Source organism: Halyomorpha halys, unplaced genomic scaffold (assembly GCF_000696795.3).
Source record: "Halyomorpha halys isolate HHAL.00 unplaced genomic scaffold, Hhal_1.1 Scaffold111.1, whole genome shotgun sequence".
Taxonomy (NCBI): Eukaryota; Metazoa; Arthropoda; class Insecta; order Hemiptera; family Pentatomidae; genus Halyomorpha; species Halyomorpha halys.
The window spans coordinates 313,198-330,598 of NW_027109684.1; the positions used below are offsets into that span (position 1 = coordinate 313,198).

The 17,401-nt window shown below is 31.6% G+C and overlaps 2 protein-coding genes across 4 annotated transcripts; one reads left to right on the forward strand and one right to left on the reverse strand.

Moving 5' to 3' along the window:
• The first annotated feature begins 2,235 nt into the window (after positions 1-2,235).
• LOC106677900 (transcription elongation factor 1 homolog) lies at positions 2,236-5,758 on the forward strand. Of its 2 annotated transcripts, none has more exons than XM_014416096.2 (3): positions 2,236-2,304; positions 4,019-4,134; positions 5,478-5,758. In XM_014416096.2, exons 2-3 carry the CDS (start codon positions 4,019-4,021, stop codon positions 5,608-5,610), a joined length of 249 nt encoding a protein of 82 aa, XP_014271582.1. In that variant the 5' UTR covers positions 2,236-2,304; the 3' UTR covers positions 5,611-5,758. The 2 variants fall into 2 exon arrangements, with proteins under 2 accessions (XP_014271582.1, XP_014271581.1); XM_014416095.2 differs by lacking the exon at positions 2,236-2,304 and adding an exon at positions 2,608-2,738 and having other exon boundaries at positions 5,478-5,756.
• Positions 5,759-8,280: 2,522 nt separating this feature from the next.
• On the reverse strand, positions 8,281-17,399 carry LOC106677913 (uncharacterized). Of its 2 annotated transcripts, none has more exons than XR_010843561.1 (3): positions 17,255-17,395; positions 14,726-14,866; positions 8,281-8,621 (listed from the first exon to the last, which is right to left on the reverse strand). XR_010843561.1 is itself a non-coding variant. In XM_014416128.2 (3 exons), the coding sequence occupies exons 1-3, from the start codon at positions 17,319-17,321 to the stop codon at positions 8,410-8,412; spliced, it is 411 nt and encodes a 136-aa protein (XP_014271614.1). In that variant the 5' UTR covers positions 17,322-17,399; the 3' UTR covers positions 8,281-8,409. The 2 variants fall into 2 exon arrangements, 1 of the variants encoding a protein (XP_014271614.1); XM_014416128.2 differs by having other exon boundaries at positions 17,264-17,399.
• Between the last annotated feature and the right edge of the window lie 2 nt (positions 17,400-17,401).

Here is a 17,401-nt window from a genome sequence, read left to right on the forward strand (position 1 = left end):
TTTGGAGATTGGATGAGGCTGTTACAGGATCGGGATGGGAGAATAGGATAGCTGTATCATCAGCAAATGTCGCCAGGAATGTGTCGAAGCAAATATTAACATTTAGTAATGATTGACGATTTAGGTTACCACATTGCATATTTAATCAATTTTGATGCATATTATAGGCTTTTTACACACTCACTCAGAAGTCTAGTGAATCCTAGGGAAGTGAAAAATTTGTCATCTCAAAAGATCCACTAAGTAAAACAACTGTTTACTATATATCTACTACTACCAATCCAGAAACTAGGATAAATGTTTTTTTATCTTTTGTTAAACGAAATATTTCCTTTTAATTGTTAAGTTAGGTAAGTAATAAATAGCCAAATGTAATTATATAGTCGTCAATTTATAATTACATTTTTCTATTAATTTAAATAAAGTAAGTGTGTTTAACTTCTTTCGTATTATTATTTTGTAAACTCAAAACTTATATGCTCAAATGTTTAAGCCGCTGGGCTTCCATCCATTCCTGTTCAAAGTCAAAATATTTTTAAATTGGTTCGAATTTGGTCATTTATCATTAGATTATTAATTGCTTAGATAGTCTATCAATCTACCCTTATACATGATAAGACAAAACAATAACTTATCGCTGGGTTTTTTTAAATTTTGTTTATGACATATTCCATAGTTTGTAAAGTAACCTGGGATTACTTTGTGTCAGTCTGTAGGATCACCCCAGTAGAGAAAGTAAACCCAATCTACTGTACAATCTATATAATAACTACGTTCCTATATAATAAACAAATTTACGTTCACATAAAACAAATTCAAATATTAGTATTGCAAATTGGCCCAAAATACACACCTTCAAATATAAATTTAAATATTTTTTCTGTATTACATAAATTAAATGCTCGATGAAAATCACAGACTTAAGCATCCAACTACTTAAAAATATCCTCTCTATTGTTATGACAATTTTTTTGTTCAAGCCTTAAATTCGTTACGCGTTTTATACACTTACAATAATGTTAATAATTAATATATTTACTATTTATTAAAATTATTAACTCTAATCTTTTCTATTAAGTCACACGTTTGCCAGTTACCAAAAACCAAATAGCTGTAAACAAAGAAAATAAGTCGGTATCTACGCACTTGTTTTTTGCAGAGAGTTAAATATGGTGAACATTGGAAAAAGCTGTTACCTTCGATTAACACAAATTTTTAATATAAAAAAGGAAGTGAAATGAAAGGAAACGAAAATATCGGCAAAATGTGTGGTAGACAATAAGAACCCATAGAAACAATTCTACATAACTTATAAATTCAACTTGTGTTCTAAAAAGTTTTGTTAATCGGACTAACCTAATATGGAATGTCTCATATTATATATTTCCTCTATGTTAAATAAAAAATAAACACTTGGAGAAGTTTGTCGGGGGGTGTGGTCAGCAAAGAACAACTTAAATAAACAAAACCATATTTATTTATTTTATGCCGACGTTTCGACCTGAGTTTCAGGTCTTCATCAGGGCTAGAGACCTGAAACTCAGGTCGAAACGTCGACATAAAATAAATAAATATGGTTTTGTTTATTTATGTTGTTCTTTGCTGACCGCACCCCCCGAAACTTCTCCAAGCATTAATCTACGGTCAACTATCCACACCTCATTAAAAAATAAACAGCTAGATTGCTTTAAAACAATGTATTTACACACAATTAATGGAATTTTAAAATATACAATTTGAAACTAGAGTTAATTATCGATTCCGAAGGTTGGAGAAATTCTTTAATTCATTGAATCACAGAGAGCTCATGTATTTTTCTATTGTAGTTATATTGGTATTTGTCTGTAAACTTTTTATTTTAACAAAATGTACATGTTTATAAGTATATAACTAAATTAAAAACTCAAGTTTAATTATTAGGAGAACGAAATTAAAAATGCATTTTTAAGCCAAGCATGGTGGCATCCTAAACGGTAAATTCGTACTAGCCCGTATTAAAAACATGAATAGTATGTTTTAAACTATACTCACTCAAAATTAATAAAAAATATAATAATGTTTTTAAAAACATATAGTTAAAAAAAAAAGTTTCTATTATTAACTGACAATCATCAAAATATTGTATTGAAAAAAAAGCCTGTGAGAATGATGTCATAGCATTAAAGTTCCCCACATCATGGGGCTGGAATCCCTTTGTGAACCCTTTCAGGTAGGAATGGCCCAGCACCTGCCCCTTCGACCAAGGGTAGTTCAGTTAGTGTTGGGCGTCCTTTGGGTTCGTTAGTGGATAGATCTCAAATTGAGGTGAGTCTTATTATTTACTATAATTCAGTAATACTTATGTATAATCAACAATTGTTTTATATAATAACATACTGTATAGTATTATTATTTTTAATGTTTGTTGTTTTCGTGACAACACAATCGCGTCTCAATTGAACGCTTTGTTTACAGCTATTTATTTAGCAGAAAAAAGATTACATTAAGTCTGAAATGGATTCAAAAACAAAATGTTATTATTTATAAGGAAATGTCTTGGATAATTTTCGATTATCCTATACTATTGTTGTTATTATGAATTGTGTAATTCCCCGAGTATGGTTGCAGAGTTGCTCGGACTAATACACTACTCCAACTGGACAACTGAAGCCCTCCAACCTTACAATGTGTTTACTCGAATTAGTTATTATTTACATTTTACTACTTTATTTATGGTTTATTTTGGCATATTAATATCGGTAATTACATTTTTAATACTTATTTTTAAAAATCTTATTTATTACTTTTTTCTTAGTTCAACTTAATTATTGTTAAAGAACACGTTTTCTTTTAACAAAACCTTAAAATTTACGTTAAAACAGGTAAAAATGTACCATAAAACTCATGCTTCCATTATTTCTTATGTTATATTCCGAATGGTGAAATGTAAAAAAAAATGTATCAATATAACAATTAATTAATTGGAAGAGATTCAACACAAATTATGCTGGACAAGATTTGATTATAAAATGAAGATAATTTTTTGCAAAAGTCAGTCTTAATAATTTTTTTTTTTATATAATAAAATAAATAATAACTGGCATTTTAAAATTTTATAACGTGATTTTAAAGTAGTAATCAATAGAAATAAAAATAGAAGGAAGTATATAAAAAAGTTCTAATATTTGGAAACATTCAACAATATAGGAAATTTTTAAAGTAATATTTTAATGTTTAAAATTTAAACTTGATTATATTCATTAGAAAAAACAAAGCATTTTATCCATTTTATTAGTGCACTTATTAGTATTTAAAAGCTAAAAATTTTTTTTTAATAAAATCTACCTATGGAGTAGTATGGAATTTGTACCTGCCCAAAACAATTGGATCCTAATTGAGGAATTACATTGTTTTTTATCCTTCGAGGCATTACATTGATGCCAAGGTCTATATTGTCTTTAATTATTAAAATAGATTAATATTATAAAATAAATTAATATTTTCTTGGTATGGATTTCTATGTAAATATTGTTTGTGTTAAGTTTGATCGAGGACAAAGATTTCAGCTATTTTATTTATATTTGAAGATGTAATTGAGACAAGTTGCAGAAAAAGATCTTATTGATACCTAATCTCTCCAAATATAATTTTGTACAGTTGAAAAAGGAAAATATAAATTTCTTTTCGTAGTAAATACTTCAAGGCACTCTTACTACTACAACTGTGTCTTCTGGTAACAGGCACAAGCTTGACAGTATGGTCATATTAAATTAAAATTTTGCTATAATTTAGTTGTTTAAAAATAATTTATAATTAAAATCAAAGAAAAGTGTAGGCATAAGTTTCTAAAATTTATCTATTTAAACTGAAATTTATGCCTAAGTTTCTGTTGGATCTTAAAGCTGTTTCTGTTGAATAAAATTCTTTAAAAAATGATCTTTTAATTTCCCCTTTTACTAAGCATTATTTTTACTATACAATCTTTGCTCTATTGTCAAGTGACTTTAATTTTCAAAATTCAATTTTATATTATTTACAGATGGGGCGGCGCAAAAGTAACAGGAAACCCCCACCTAAAAGGAAAGCAATTGTGCCTTTAGATACACAATTTGATTGCCCTTTCTGTAATCATGAAAAATCTTGTGAAGTTACAATGTAAGTTAATTATTCCTGCTTATTAATGTGATATTTTATTTTTGTAAGCAAGGAAACATAACACCCATGATTTATCATAAATAATATTGTTGATAGATTTTTTTTTTAAACATTGCTACCTCCTCATTACTAATGGCTGTAATGATACTAGTGATTAAATACATCTGAAATGAGAGAGAATATATAATTTATTAAAATTATAAAGAAGAAGAAGGTTGTGGTCAAAAGAGAAACAAAAATAGTTAACAACTATTTATTTACTGACATTTTGCTCCACTTTTTAGAGCTACATTAAATAAAATTTTGCTTTCTTCTAAACTGACAGCTCTTCCAATATGAATCAGAGGGTTGAAAATTTGTATAAATTAATTTAGTGTTAAAGATGTGCCTTCTATGAAAATTAATTTCTTACTCTTGACCCTGCCATTTTGCTATTTTCAATGCAGTATTGTAGCTCTCAAATATTTCTACCATTCAATAATAGATATATAATAATAAGATCATTATCTTATTCAGATAGGTTATATGACAGAAATTATTGTAAAATATGTTTAAAACAAGTTGTGGTGGAGGAGGTTATCTTTACTGTTAACTGTATCTATTTAATTGACACTAGGGTAATTGAAAATGATTACAAGTGATTACCTATTATTAATGTTGTGGCTTATTATGTTCTGCTGATCTCCATAAATCTGAGTAGGTCAGAGCAACGTATTGAAAGGCCTTATCCCTTTAACCCGATGTGTAGCTATGAGCATTTTACTCATTTTGAGAAATATACGACTATATTTTTCTAAAATTTCATCTGTTTTATTTATACTTTTGTCTACCCCCTTTTAACCCTTCCCTTCAATGTTCTTATTGCTGCTTGTTTATGTTACTCCCTCTTTTACCTCCTCTCCTATACTCGATTCAGTTTTGCTCTTAGCCATGCAAGAAGATCTTAGATCTTTTATGAAATCTAAATTATTCAACTCCTATTGAAAGAGCTACAATTTACAATTTCAATTTCAAATTGCATTGAATGTAATCTTTAAGATTTTTTTTTATCATCACATTCAATAATATTAAAAAAATAGTACAAACCGTCTACCACTAAATAAATGCTCATGGGACACCTCTTAGGGGACAAAAAAGTAGGACACTCCTGCCAGGTTAAAAGTATGTTTGAACAATTATTTTATTTTTAATTGAAAAATGATTGTTTTTATAATAAATTCAGTAACAACCTATAAAATTTGGTTAAAATGTGAATATATGTATGTATGTGTGTATGTTAAAAAATATTATAAAATAAATTATTTCCTTTGGCAAATTTTTTATGAATATTATTTTTATTACAGGGATCGGGTGAGGAGTAGTGCTCGTATTGTGTGCAGAATATGCTTAGAAGATTTTCAAACCATAACTAACTTTTTATCTGAACCTATAGATATTTATAATGATTGGATCGATGCATGTGAGAAAGCAAACTGAAATTTTTAAGAAAAGAGTGATGGTTTAATCCTTCTGAAAAATGTAAATAATGGTTGATATTTTAAAATAATTTATTTGTAAATATGTATTAAGTAACAAATATTTTTATGATAATTTAGATTGCCAGATTTTTATAAATAAATTTTATATTTCAACAAATAATATCATTCGAATCTTTTTTATTATCCCGTAATCTGTTTTTCTTCTTTTTTAGTTATTTATCAAATTTACCAACATTTGTTTAGTGTTTCAAAATTTGTAATAAGCTTTAGCAAATAGTGTTTTAAGTAGAGTTTTCTTACCTATAAGATCATCTTTCTTGTAGATATTCTCTAATACTTAGGCGTGTAACTTGCTTAGATATTTAATACTCCAAGATGAGATGCAGTGTGATTGATTGAAATTAGACAGCAAACTCTCTCACACTATTATTTAAGATTTGTAAAAATCTATTCCTTAATTTTTCATTCAATTTGTAATAAGATTTCGTGATATAAATATAAGATGTTATGAAAAGGAAATACAGATTTTTTACTAACTTTTCACATAACATTTTTTATAACTAAAATTAAACATAAAACATAATTAAAATCTAATGAGGCAAAAATAGTTATGATAGATATAAATTTGATTATTACAATTAATTATATACATTTTTTGTGTAGTACACAACAGTTTAATAAATATTATAATTTAAGGATAAAAAGTGTAAGTTAAAGAAAAACTATTGAACATAATGAAATGTACAGGATACATTACAATGGTTGGGAGATAATAAGAATATACATACATTAAAATTATAAATATTTTCACCCATTTGATCATAAAAAATTAATTTTTTCATTCAGCTTCAATCTTTTCAACAACAAGTGACACTTATTTTTTATTTTCATACACAACATTGATTGATTTGGCAGTTTCATGTAGGAAAATCAAAATATAAATTAATAAATAGTACTACTTTCTTGATTGTTATGCCATGAAAAAGGCCAGCTTCAAGGTTGAATAAAGAAACTTGCTTTTGTGCATAGGTTCACATTCATCTCATCCTCAGTCCATGGACAACCATGGTTAACAAAGCCTATTTACAGAAGTCACAACTTGAGTTGTTAGTTGAAAAATGCTTGTATGTCTCTCTTCTTCTCTAATCTGTGTTTGAACTCTGACGGAAGTTGTTCTGTAGAGGCAGAGGTAGGTATAGCCTACCAGCAGTGCAGCCACTAATATATAAAATATCCCTGTCTCATATGTATCTTTTTAAGACTTAAAAATAATCTTTCTTACCTACCTAGTAAGTTGCCTATGAAATGTTTAAAATAGCTTACCCAAAGCTCATTAATTAAAAACTAGTATTTTTATTTACACTAGACAAATAATCAATTCATAATAATCACATATGAAGAATTACGAGGTATAAGGAGAATTATAGAGTAAATTAGCGCTCAAAATTATATTGTATTGTAAACAATATAATATGAAACTGTATATCAAATTACTTTTTTCCTAGAAACATACAGGAACTGCTGATTAACTTCTAGGTTTAGTTATGTACACTCATAAAAACAAAATCACCTGTGAATTTCAAGATTTTTTTTAAATTAATTTTTCGAGTCCAACCCATGTTTTATTTGGTCTATAGTAATATAATTAGATATACAAAAGACATTCAGGATTAGTCACATCATTTATATTCACTATTTGCCAAACTAATAGTTAAATGTTTTTCATGATTATTCCCATTCTACCTTTAGCCTATTTTAACTTTTTGGTCTGCACTAAAAATTATCTCTTTTCCTTAATTATGTTTTTTTGTTTTGAATAATAAAAAGTCGTTTAAAGTAAGAGTATTCTGCAAGAATATTTACTCTTCAAGAAAAAGGAGAATCTTTGTTTAACTAATAATCACCTTAGTTTTCATCACTCTACCATTAGAAAGCCAAAAAAGAGGTATAGAAAATCCTGTAATCATACAAGAATCAAATTTGGCTCTAGAAAACTAGAACTGTCAATGACGACTCCCATTTCATCAGTCTAAGATTGCTAAGATTGGGGTTCTTTAGCAAATCATAGACTCTGTTTTCGGTATTTACAGTAAGAAAAATGTTTTTGCAGGTCTTCTTAAGATGAAGTTTGATTCTTTTATTCTTCTTTTAATATTTGATGAGATTGATATCCCCTAGCCAACCTATTTCTAATGTCAGAAGCTGCTGAATTGAGATTTTTGAGCTCCTGCATTTTAAAAAACCTGTTGTCATAGATATTGGTGTATCATGCATAACCTGAATTTACTCGTCTTGAGTGACTCCCGGTCCTTTGGTGCCTTTTTTGACCCTTGAAATCATACAATAGGGGGCAATTAAAGCAATTATCGATGTAACACTAAGATCTCCTTCTTCCTACTCCCTAATCTCTGTTCTATAATTAATCATATTATAAGCAAAGTAGAGATGTATATATCAATACAAAATTTTAAGATACATATAAAGAGCAAATTAGGTTTATGTGAAAAAGATAAGTACAGAATTCTGTGAGATAAAACACATGAGACTATAAATTGAAATTATTGATATGGTCTTTTAGCAAACATGAATTGTTTTTATCAAATCTTTTATCAAACGCTTAATTGCTAACAATCAAATAAATCCTAATTAGTAAATTAGTTTACTTTCTTAAGATTTATTAAACATTAACTATTATTTTTAAAAAATATTAAAATTCCTCCATGTAGCTGGATATTCAGCTCCATTTGGAAATATTGTCATATTTTGTTTTAAAGAATGACTGGAGTTAACGATTCATTTACTCTGGTCTACTGAGGATGTTGAAGTAATAAAATACAATGGCCATCATTAGAAGATATACCATAAATGAAAGAGTTGAACTGACTGTTGCACCGTTGCATAGTGACTTCGTACAGGTACTACACGCTATTATTTCTCCAGTGCGTGAATTTTCTTCCTCTGTGCAATCATTTTGAGAACATTTTCTGTAAACTATTGGTGTACGACCAGCTGAAATAAAGATATTTAAATTATATAATTATAGTTTTGATGGTAATTTTTATTTTTATAAATAATTATAAGACCTGATAAACTAAGAGACTCAATGGTGATGACTCTAGAAATCTTTGCATACTTACTTCCTTCCACAGAATCCCATCAAAGCCCAAATTCACAAGGCCAGACCTCACACTGTCCTCTCATCTACTTTTGATCTACCCAATAGATGAATAGTTTCAGTGTTAATTACTTTTTTTGTACTTCTTTACTTATCCAAACCAAAAACTTTACACAACCATATCGATCATCATGAAGCTTTTATTTCAATTAAATTCACTGGTTGCAGGCAATGTCTAAATTTTCTCTCTAATTCTCCATTGGGTCAACTATTCTATTCAATGTATGATATGGTATGAAAAAATGACAATGATTGATAATACCTCCCCTCTTCCCCCCCCAAGTGGAATCGTATCCATCAGATGATGAGGTACTGGATGAAATCATCGCATCCTTAAAGAACAATAAAGTGGCAGGAGGAGATGGTGTGCTTGCCAAGATGTGGAAGTTGATTGGAGATAACTTCAGAAAGGAAATTATGAAGCTAATGATGGATTTCTGGATGGAGGAGAAGATTCCTCAAGAATATAAAACAGCCTTGATACACCTACTACATAAAAAGGGAGATGAAGCTGATGTGAATGGTTACAGGGGAATCTCCCTACTTTCAGTCCCCTACAAGATCTTCTCGAAAGCTTTAAAAAGCAGATTACAATTAGACCCTAAAATTAGGGAATACCAAGGTGGTTTTAGAAAAAAATAGATCATGTCAGGAACAAATTTTGAGCCTTAACTTAAGCTGTTTATCAAACACTACAGGGCTAAAAGTAAAAAGAACCTTTTTATCTCTTTCATTGACTTTGAAAAGGCATATGATTCGGTAGATAGGAAAACCCTACTAGAAGTAGTAAAAGAATACAGGGTTCACCAGAAAATTAATAGGGCTAACGATGAAAGGGACTGAATCTAAAGTTAAATTCCAAGGAAGCATCAGCTAACCATTTCAGATCAGAACGGGACTCAGACAGGGAGAGGGGATGTCTCCAGTACTGTTTAATGTGGTACTTGACAAAATCATGAAGGAGTTAAGGAAAATAAACAATTCAGGTGCAATAAGGTCAAAATTAAATGTCTCGCATACGCGGACAACCTTGCCCTTTTAGCAGAAACAGAAGGAGAGGCGATTGCCCAAATAAACACCCTCTCGGAAATAGTGAGGAAAACAGGCTAACAAATATCTTTTGAGAAGATGGAACTGTCAACCACGGATGCGGGTTTTAAAAAGAAATTGGTTGAAACAGAACAATTAAAGTGACTCAGAGATTTAAGTACCTTGGAGAAATCATATGCAGCAATGGGTCGGAGAGAGATGGGTTTAAGGAAAGGGTTACCAAAATAGAGAAATTAAACTTTGCCACCAGTAATTTTTATAACAAGAAGAACTTATCTTTTAAAGCTAGGATACGACATTACAACACGGTCATCAAGCCAGTGATACTCTGTGGGACGGGTACTTCGTATCTTCCCAGCCTAGAGGGGCTTCTGAAAATAGAAAGAAGAATTCTCTGAAGGATCTATGGACCTAAGAGAACACCTGAAGGATACAGATTGAGGTTGAATCAAGAAATCTATAAGAAAACTAGGTCTGTTGTTAGGGTGTTGAGACTGATGTTAGGGTGGTAAGGCTGAGGTTCTATGGAGACATGATGAGGATGAAACCTGAAAGACTAAACCATAGAATTTTTCAACTAATCCACTGTCAGGAAAAATTCAAGGATATATTAGGCTGACAGACCGGGATTGTTTAGACAGAGATGAGTACAGAAGGACGCTCAGGGGAGTAAAGGTTCTTGTGGGAATGAATCGCTCCAGAAAGGGTCTTGTGTGGTCAGAGGAGAGTAAACATAGACATGCAGAGCTCATGATTCTCATCACATATGAGAGAAGAGGAAGCAGACGAAGAAGTAGCATTAGAGTTATGATATGCGCATGGTCTTCAAGGCCTTTTCCTGGAGAAAAAAAAAAATCTAATGAACTAAGAGGTTCAATGCTAATGACACTAAAAATGTCCGCTTCCTTCCTTCCACTGAATCCCATCAAAACCCAAACTCAGAAGGCCAGACCTCACACTATCCTCCCATCTATTTTCTGGTCTGGTTAATTGGTAAAATAAACATAAATAATTTTACAATAAATATTTGAAATTTATGCTGAAAATTACAACGTAAAAATTTAGTGTTCATCAACTAATTTTCAAGAATTTTAATGGTTATATTAAAAATATTATTTCAAGATAAAAATTGAACTTTTCATATTTCTTTAAACTTAAACTCTTTTTACTCTATTCATAACGTTATAATTATTATTCCATTTTACTCTATTTCCTATAAGTGATTATACATAGTCTATTATCATCAAATATTTAATTTTTTTATTGTTATCGTTCTGAAATTTTCTACCTTTGATATGTCCTATTCATTGTAAGGTTGAGTGTGAACTCAATAATCAATGTGACATTAATAACTTATATTTAAAAGTCATACTACTTCTAACTGTCTTCAAAAAACTAATTTTCTCAGTTTACATTAAACATAAGATAACAGTAGGACAATTTATGAAAGCTTCCTCAAGATTATTTAGAAAACAAATTTTTGATTGACTTTTGAAAATAAATGAACTGGGAGATGAGTATATTATCACTCATCATATATTTCTTTATTTCTTGTTGATGCTAGTAACCATTCTCCATTGCAGATCCTAATATCTGTTCCTCAACAATATTTAAGTCATTTTCTGATGATCTTCCTATTCCTCTGCTCATTGAGTGTGAATATCCTGATAAACTAATCCATATTATTTCCCACTGCCTCATAAGAAGGTGAATCCGTGAGGCGGATTTTCATACTTGGGATTATCAAGCTGCACTAAGTGATCTCTTTGAGCTATTAAACACTATTGAGAGATACCATGTATAAGATGTTGGATCAGAAGATTCTATTTTAATGTTTATTGATCGAAATAATACATTTAAGAATATTAAAACATATGACATATTATCTTAGTAAAATTTAATTGTTTACTAGAAATAGTACAGATTTCAATATACAATATATGTCTGATGATTGTAGTGGTTCACATCTTGGCAGTTAGGTCTCTCTAAGCAGCAGCTAGAGCAGTGTCCAGTAGATAGTAGCAATAATGACATGACACAGACTTGCGAAGAAACTGCCCATTAGTAGCACCCAAATAACGTTTCTACATTTAAAGGTTTGGGGCCATCTTCTTTTTGGACAAAAATGAGAATTGCCAAGAATTGAGGAGGGCACAATATTAAAACCTAAAGTTGGTTCAGATGGGTATGGTCAATTGATCTCTGGATATAATAAGAACCAGAGTTAAAGAAGTTAATTGATGACTACCATAATTAAAAAAATAGTATTGAAACAAAACCAAATTTGTAAAGTTAAAACCTAAAATGGAAGTGAAAATTTTTGATTCTGAGTACATACATTTTTCATTATCTTCATCTTCCCCTAACTTTGACAGTGAGTTAGTAAAAAATGTATCTTGTATCCTATTAACATATACATAAAATAAAATAAAATAAAAAATCTGTACAGCTACAACTCACTGGTGGGTCAGAGAAGCAGTACTTCATAAGGAAGTACTGTTACAAGACCAAAGGTTGAGCAAAGAGGGGGTTTGGTCAAAACCACACTCGACCACCAAATATATCCCTAATTAAGAATACTTACTTTATGAGAATGGATGGCCTCGGGATAGCTCCTGAACCTAAAGGGTTGACTCACTGCTACAGTAACAGGATAAATAATTACCTAGCACAGCTAAATATGAACCTAGGTCTTTGGAGTTAGCAGCACAGCCTTATCATTGAGGCACCTCGCTCTCATTTGCTTTTTATCTATTTTTTTGGTTATGGAATATTTTAGACCCTTTAGTCCATGATTTCAAATTGTATATTTGATTAAAAAATTAGATTGTTATCAGTTCTTTTAAAAAGCTACTGTTAATAAAAATGTGCCCCCGAAATTTCCTTCCAAAAACATAGGGGCGAAAGTATTCCACCGCTCAACAGTTCCTGCTCTAGCGCACTGTACCGAGTATCTGCATCCGTTAAACGCCCGCTACCATACGCCACCGGTCGCTCCCCTCCCTCACCTTCTTGTGACAGTACCACCCACCAATGTGTACTCACTTGCGTCCGTGGTGATGGTGAAAGTCCGGGAATCCCGGTTTCTTCTGTAGTGACTCCATGGGTCTTCTTATATTCTCCACCATATCGGGTGTCACTAGCAAACTGTTTCCCTTTTTCAGTAGGTTTTTGATGGGTACCAAATATTCGGCCATCGCAGGCACGAATCTTCTATAATAGTTTAGGGCGCCCAACAATCTCCTGATTCTCTTAACGTCCGTTGGAATTGCCATTTTCTTGATAGCTGCCACCTTATTCGCATCTGGCCTGACTCCTTGTTCCGATATCGTGTACCCCAAAAAATTGATCCGGCTTTGCCCCAATAATGATTTTTCCGCCGATAGCTTCAACCGAAATTTCCGGAGCTGTTAGAGCACCCTGCGCAAGTGGGACACGTGTTCTTCTTTCGTTTTGCTGAAAACGAGCAGGTCATCAATGGACACCTGGCACATGGACTCGTCGATTCCCCGCAGGAATTCGTCCATCAACCGCTGGAACGTAATAGGGGCATTCTTCAGTCCGAAGGGAATTTTTGTGAATTCATAATGCCCCCTTCGAATGTAAAGGGCCTTGTGCTGATCCTCCAGATGCATTTTAATTTGGTAGTAACCACCTTTCAAATCTAAAGTACTAAAGATCATTGTCCCACCAGTTTTCTTTAATGTTTATACTTTATTGTAAATAGATACTGTTGTTGTATTTTATATTAATTTATTGTATAGTTGAAGTTTACGAGGTTTGTTTGTAAACTGGTGGGGGGGACAGGTACAGCCTTAGTCAGCTGTTACTTCGATGTCAGCTGACTGAGGAGATCAGCTGATCGAATATATAAAGAGGTGTACCGAACCCAATAAAGCTAGTATGTTTCAGCTGTTCAAACGTCTTAGATCGCTCCATTCGAGGTTATTTTTTACTTAAGTGGGCGTCGCCGGGACTATCGCGACATGGTGGCAGGAGAGGACACTATTGCCGTTAACAGTATGGCACGACGGAGGGTATTAAGGACAGGATAGAGAGGGAGAAGCAAAAACGGGCGGCAAGGTAAAACCTCGGTGTCCGCAATTTGATGGGCCAAATTAAAATCGCGACAGTGGTATACCGAAAAGTAGGGACGAACTGTGGAAAAGAGCTGCAGAGATATGAGGGCCCATTCAGGATAATCACAATTAGAGAACATAACGTGGTCACTATTGAGAGTTTAAAGAAACTAAGAAAACGTAGGACGGTCCATTTGGAGCAGTTGAATTTACCTACAGCGGCGAAACCTTTATGACCTGGAATGGCCTCAATCCCCTCCTAACAGGAGAAATTTTTTTCAAAAGAATTTTTTTGAAGAAAATTGTTAGTTGTCTTTTTGAATGTTGTTCAGAGAGTGTTGTTTATTTATTTTTACTTACACTGATGTTTTTTTTTAGTTTTTCTTTTCTTAGGATTAAACGTATATATTCATTACTTTCTTTTGTTGTGTAGCTTTTTCTTTGTATAGATGTATGTAACATTAATAAATAATAAATAATAAGTTTACGAGGATTGTTCGTAAACTGGCGAGGCAGTCTATCCATTTTCTCTTTTTTTAAGTCTTTGTTTGTACCAAACGTTTCACTGCTGCCGAAACCCGGGAACATTACATACCTATATATATATATATATATATATATCATATTTCATATGTTGTAAAAGAAAAGTTCGTTTTCCTATAGTGCGATTTAGTTTCCCTTTATTGTCAAACTTCATTTAAAAGACTGTATTCGCCATTTGTTACGATTCTCTTCCAATTAAAATATAGAAAGAGTCTTAAAGGCCCTGTAGCCAATGTAAGGGTTAATCAATATTATAGATATCATACCTTTCTCAATAATTTTTATGCAGTAAAATTGATTAACAGTGCAATATTTTGCCATAAAATTTGGAAATGTGATTCCCTCTCCACAAACATTACTTTCAAGTGTGCTTTGGCATGTGTAACACTCTTTGGGGCGAGTCAGTCCTGTAAAATGAACATTACATGTATTTATTCAGGTTTATGGTGAAAGGTTTCAAATTTATCCTTATAAATATTTCTAGGAATAAAAAAGTTAGTGAAATTTTAAATTGTAAATGATAAAATGGATGTGCCAATGAAGAATGTTATAGGTAACTTCAGCCTGTATGAACTAAAATTTGAACATCACGTTTTTATGCAGTTCAAAAACACTTTATGGAGATATTTCAAAACCACTAGTACACCGAAATCCAAGATATATATAACAATAATATAAAAAGTGCCTTTATTTTATTTTCATTTTTAATATATTTTCGCCCACGAAATTGAATTTCGTGAACAGAGCCTGAAAAATATAAATGAGCGAATTTCAGAATACCACCGCGATACTATCCCTGTTCTAATACGACTGAAAACTACTTAACAAGGAGAGGTCGTTCCTAAGCGATGTCCGGACAAAAATAAAATGTCCGGAATTTATTCTTCTTTGATTGGAATTTAGTATAGGTTATTGTAGCTGAAAAGGCATAGATTTCACGTTATTGGAAAAAAAAAAAATATTTTCATTACTGTTTAAATCTTAATCAGCACTCCAAAGAAACATAAAGGAGCTAATTTTCAGAACGCCTCCAGTTTCTAGTCCAAGGTTGACTGAACGTTTCTAAACTGTAGATTTTTTACTTCAGCCCCATTTGATATACTATTTTGTTTTTAGTTTAGAAATATTGAAGTAAACTTTAAAGAAATCTAAAACTGAAATTTCAAAGAGCTATAAAAAAACAAAGCAATATGTATCCTGGTTGAGCATTAATGGGGTGTATACAAAAAAAAAAAATGTCCATTTTTTAAACAAATATTTGTATTATTATCTCTTTAGTATAAAGAGTTAATACTCAAAGTATAGTCCATTGTTATCTACCATCGTAAGCCATCTGCTAGCCAATTGCTCGATCCAACAGTGATACCATTCTTTGGAATGGCTGTCAAAGAACTCTTGGACTACAATTTCAACTTCCGCAAAATTATGAAATTTTTCCCTGGAAGGAAATGGGCCATGGATCGAAACAAGTAGTAATCCGATGGTGCGAGGTCCGGACTATATGGCGGAGGAGTTCGAACCAGAAGGGTTTTTCAATAAATTTTCTCAAATTTCTAACCTCTTAGCTGATTGCCGAGGAGTAAGTTCGTAAGGGACCAGTCTACTGCTCTTTTTCACCTTCTCTAAGGAGTTGATGGCGACTAACAGTATCTTTCGACACACCACACTCCCTGGCAAGTTCGCGAGTACTTTTGGACGGATTTGACGCAACAGCTTCCTGCAGAACCTCATCAATATTCATTAATGGTCGCCCGGAGCGCTTCTTCCTTTCCAACGTCGTATCTCCACTGCTAAATTTTTCAAACCTATGCCGCGTGTCAAGGACACATTCCCCTTTATATTTAATGATTTCACGAGTTGTTTCAGCGATTGTGAAATTTTTTTCCAGTATTTTTGACATAAAATTACGATAATTTCGTAGGACACTATCATGTTTCATCTTTGAAACAAATAACTAAACTGAGGCTTTTTTAGAAGAAGTCGAATGGGATTAAACAAGCTTAGAGAAAGATTTAAGGGGATTATTAAGTAGTGATAAGTATTAAATAATAGTATTAAAATATTTAAATATATTAATATTAGGATTAAAATATTTACAGTCCTTGGAAATTTTTAATTTGATAAACCGGTAATTTTTTTATACACCCCATTATGTTCCTACCGTCCATACAAAGAGGTAAGTTGCTTATAGAATTGGTTCTCACCAAAGATTGCTAAAAATTAGCTATAGCTAAAATTGCCATGGATACGACCCTTATTCATGAATGAACCATTGATAAATAAATATCGTATCCATGGTAATTTTAGCTATTAGTTGTAAGAAGTGGAAAAAAAAAAACAATTATCAACTTTTTTTTCTCTAGATGCATAAATAGAGGACTCGACATATATTTTGTAACATGAAACAAATAAATATGTTTAATCAACCAAATTAATTGATTTTGGACTATTTTCTATGAATTGAAAGGAAAATAAAATACATCAACCGCAGAATTCACTAATGAAAGAGCTGACAAAGCAGATTCAAGAAATATCACAAATTATCCATGAAAATACACGTTTCTTGATTTACGAAACTGCTAAAAGATTTACTGAACAGTACCTTCCTGTCTGTGCCTTCAGGAGGTTATAGATGTTTCGCTTCTCTGCGGATAAAATTTAAATGTATTGGCCTATTGGGATATTAATCAACGGGCACATTTTTGTTGATTTTGATAAAGAATTTGTTACAAGAAAGAAGCTCTTACATATACTAATGGTAAATTTATGTATCATATAGCATAATTCAACAATACCTCTCTCACCTTCCTCGACGTCCAAAAAGATTGTGAGCAAAAACAGAAACACAGAAGTAAGGTTCATCAGATGCTTGGGCAGATTGTATTAATTTCAACTTGCTCCGTTTCGTGCAACCTTCTTAACCTTATACTGTGTACTAATTA

Bases quoted from the DNA above. Each gene is read 5' to 3' on its own strand.
- LOC106677900 (XM_014416095.2), top strand. From the start codon at position 2,712: ATGGTTTATTTTGGCATATTAATATCG. The intron at 2,739-4,018 runs GTAATTACATTT...TATTATTTACAG, and splicing joins ATTTTGGCATATTAATATCG to ATGGGGCGGCGCAAAAGTAA. The intron at 4,135-5,477 runs GTAAGTTAATTA...TTTTTATTACAG, and splicing joins AAATCTTGTGAAGTTACAAT to GGATCGGGTGAGGAGTAGTG.
- LOC106677913 (XM_014416128.2), bottom strand. From the start codon at position 17,321: ATGAACCTTACTTCTGTGTTTCTGTTTTTGCTCACAATCTTTTTGGAC. The intron at 14,867-17,263 runs GTGAGAGAGGTA...TTCATTTTACAG, and splicing joins CTTTTTGGACGTCGAGGAAG to GACTGACTCGCCCCAAAGAG. The intron at 8,622-14,725 runs GTATGATATCTA...TCTTTATTTCAG, and splicing joins CATAAAAATTATTGAGAAAG to CTGGTCGTACACCAATAGTT.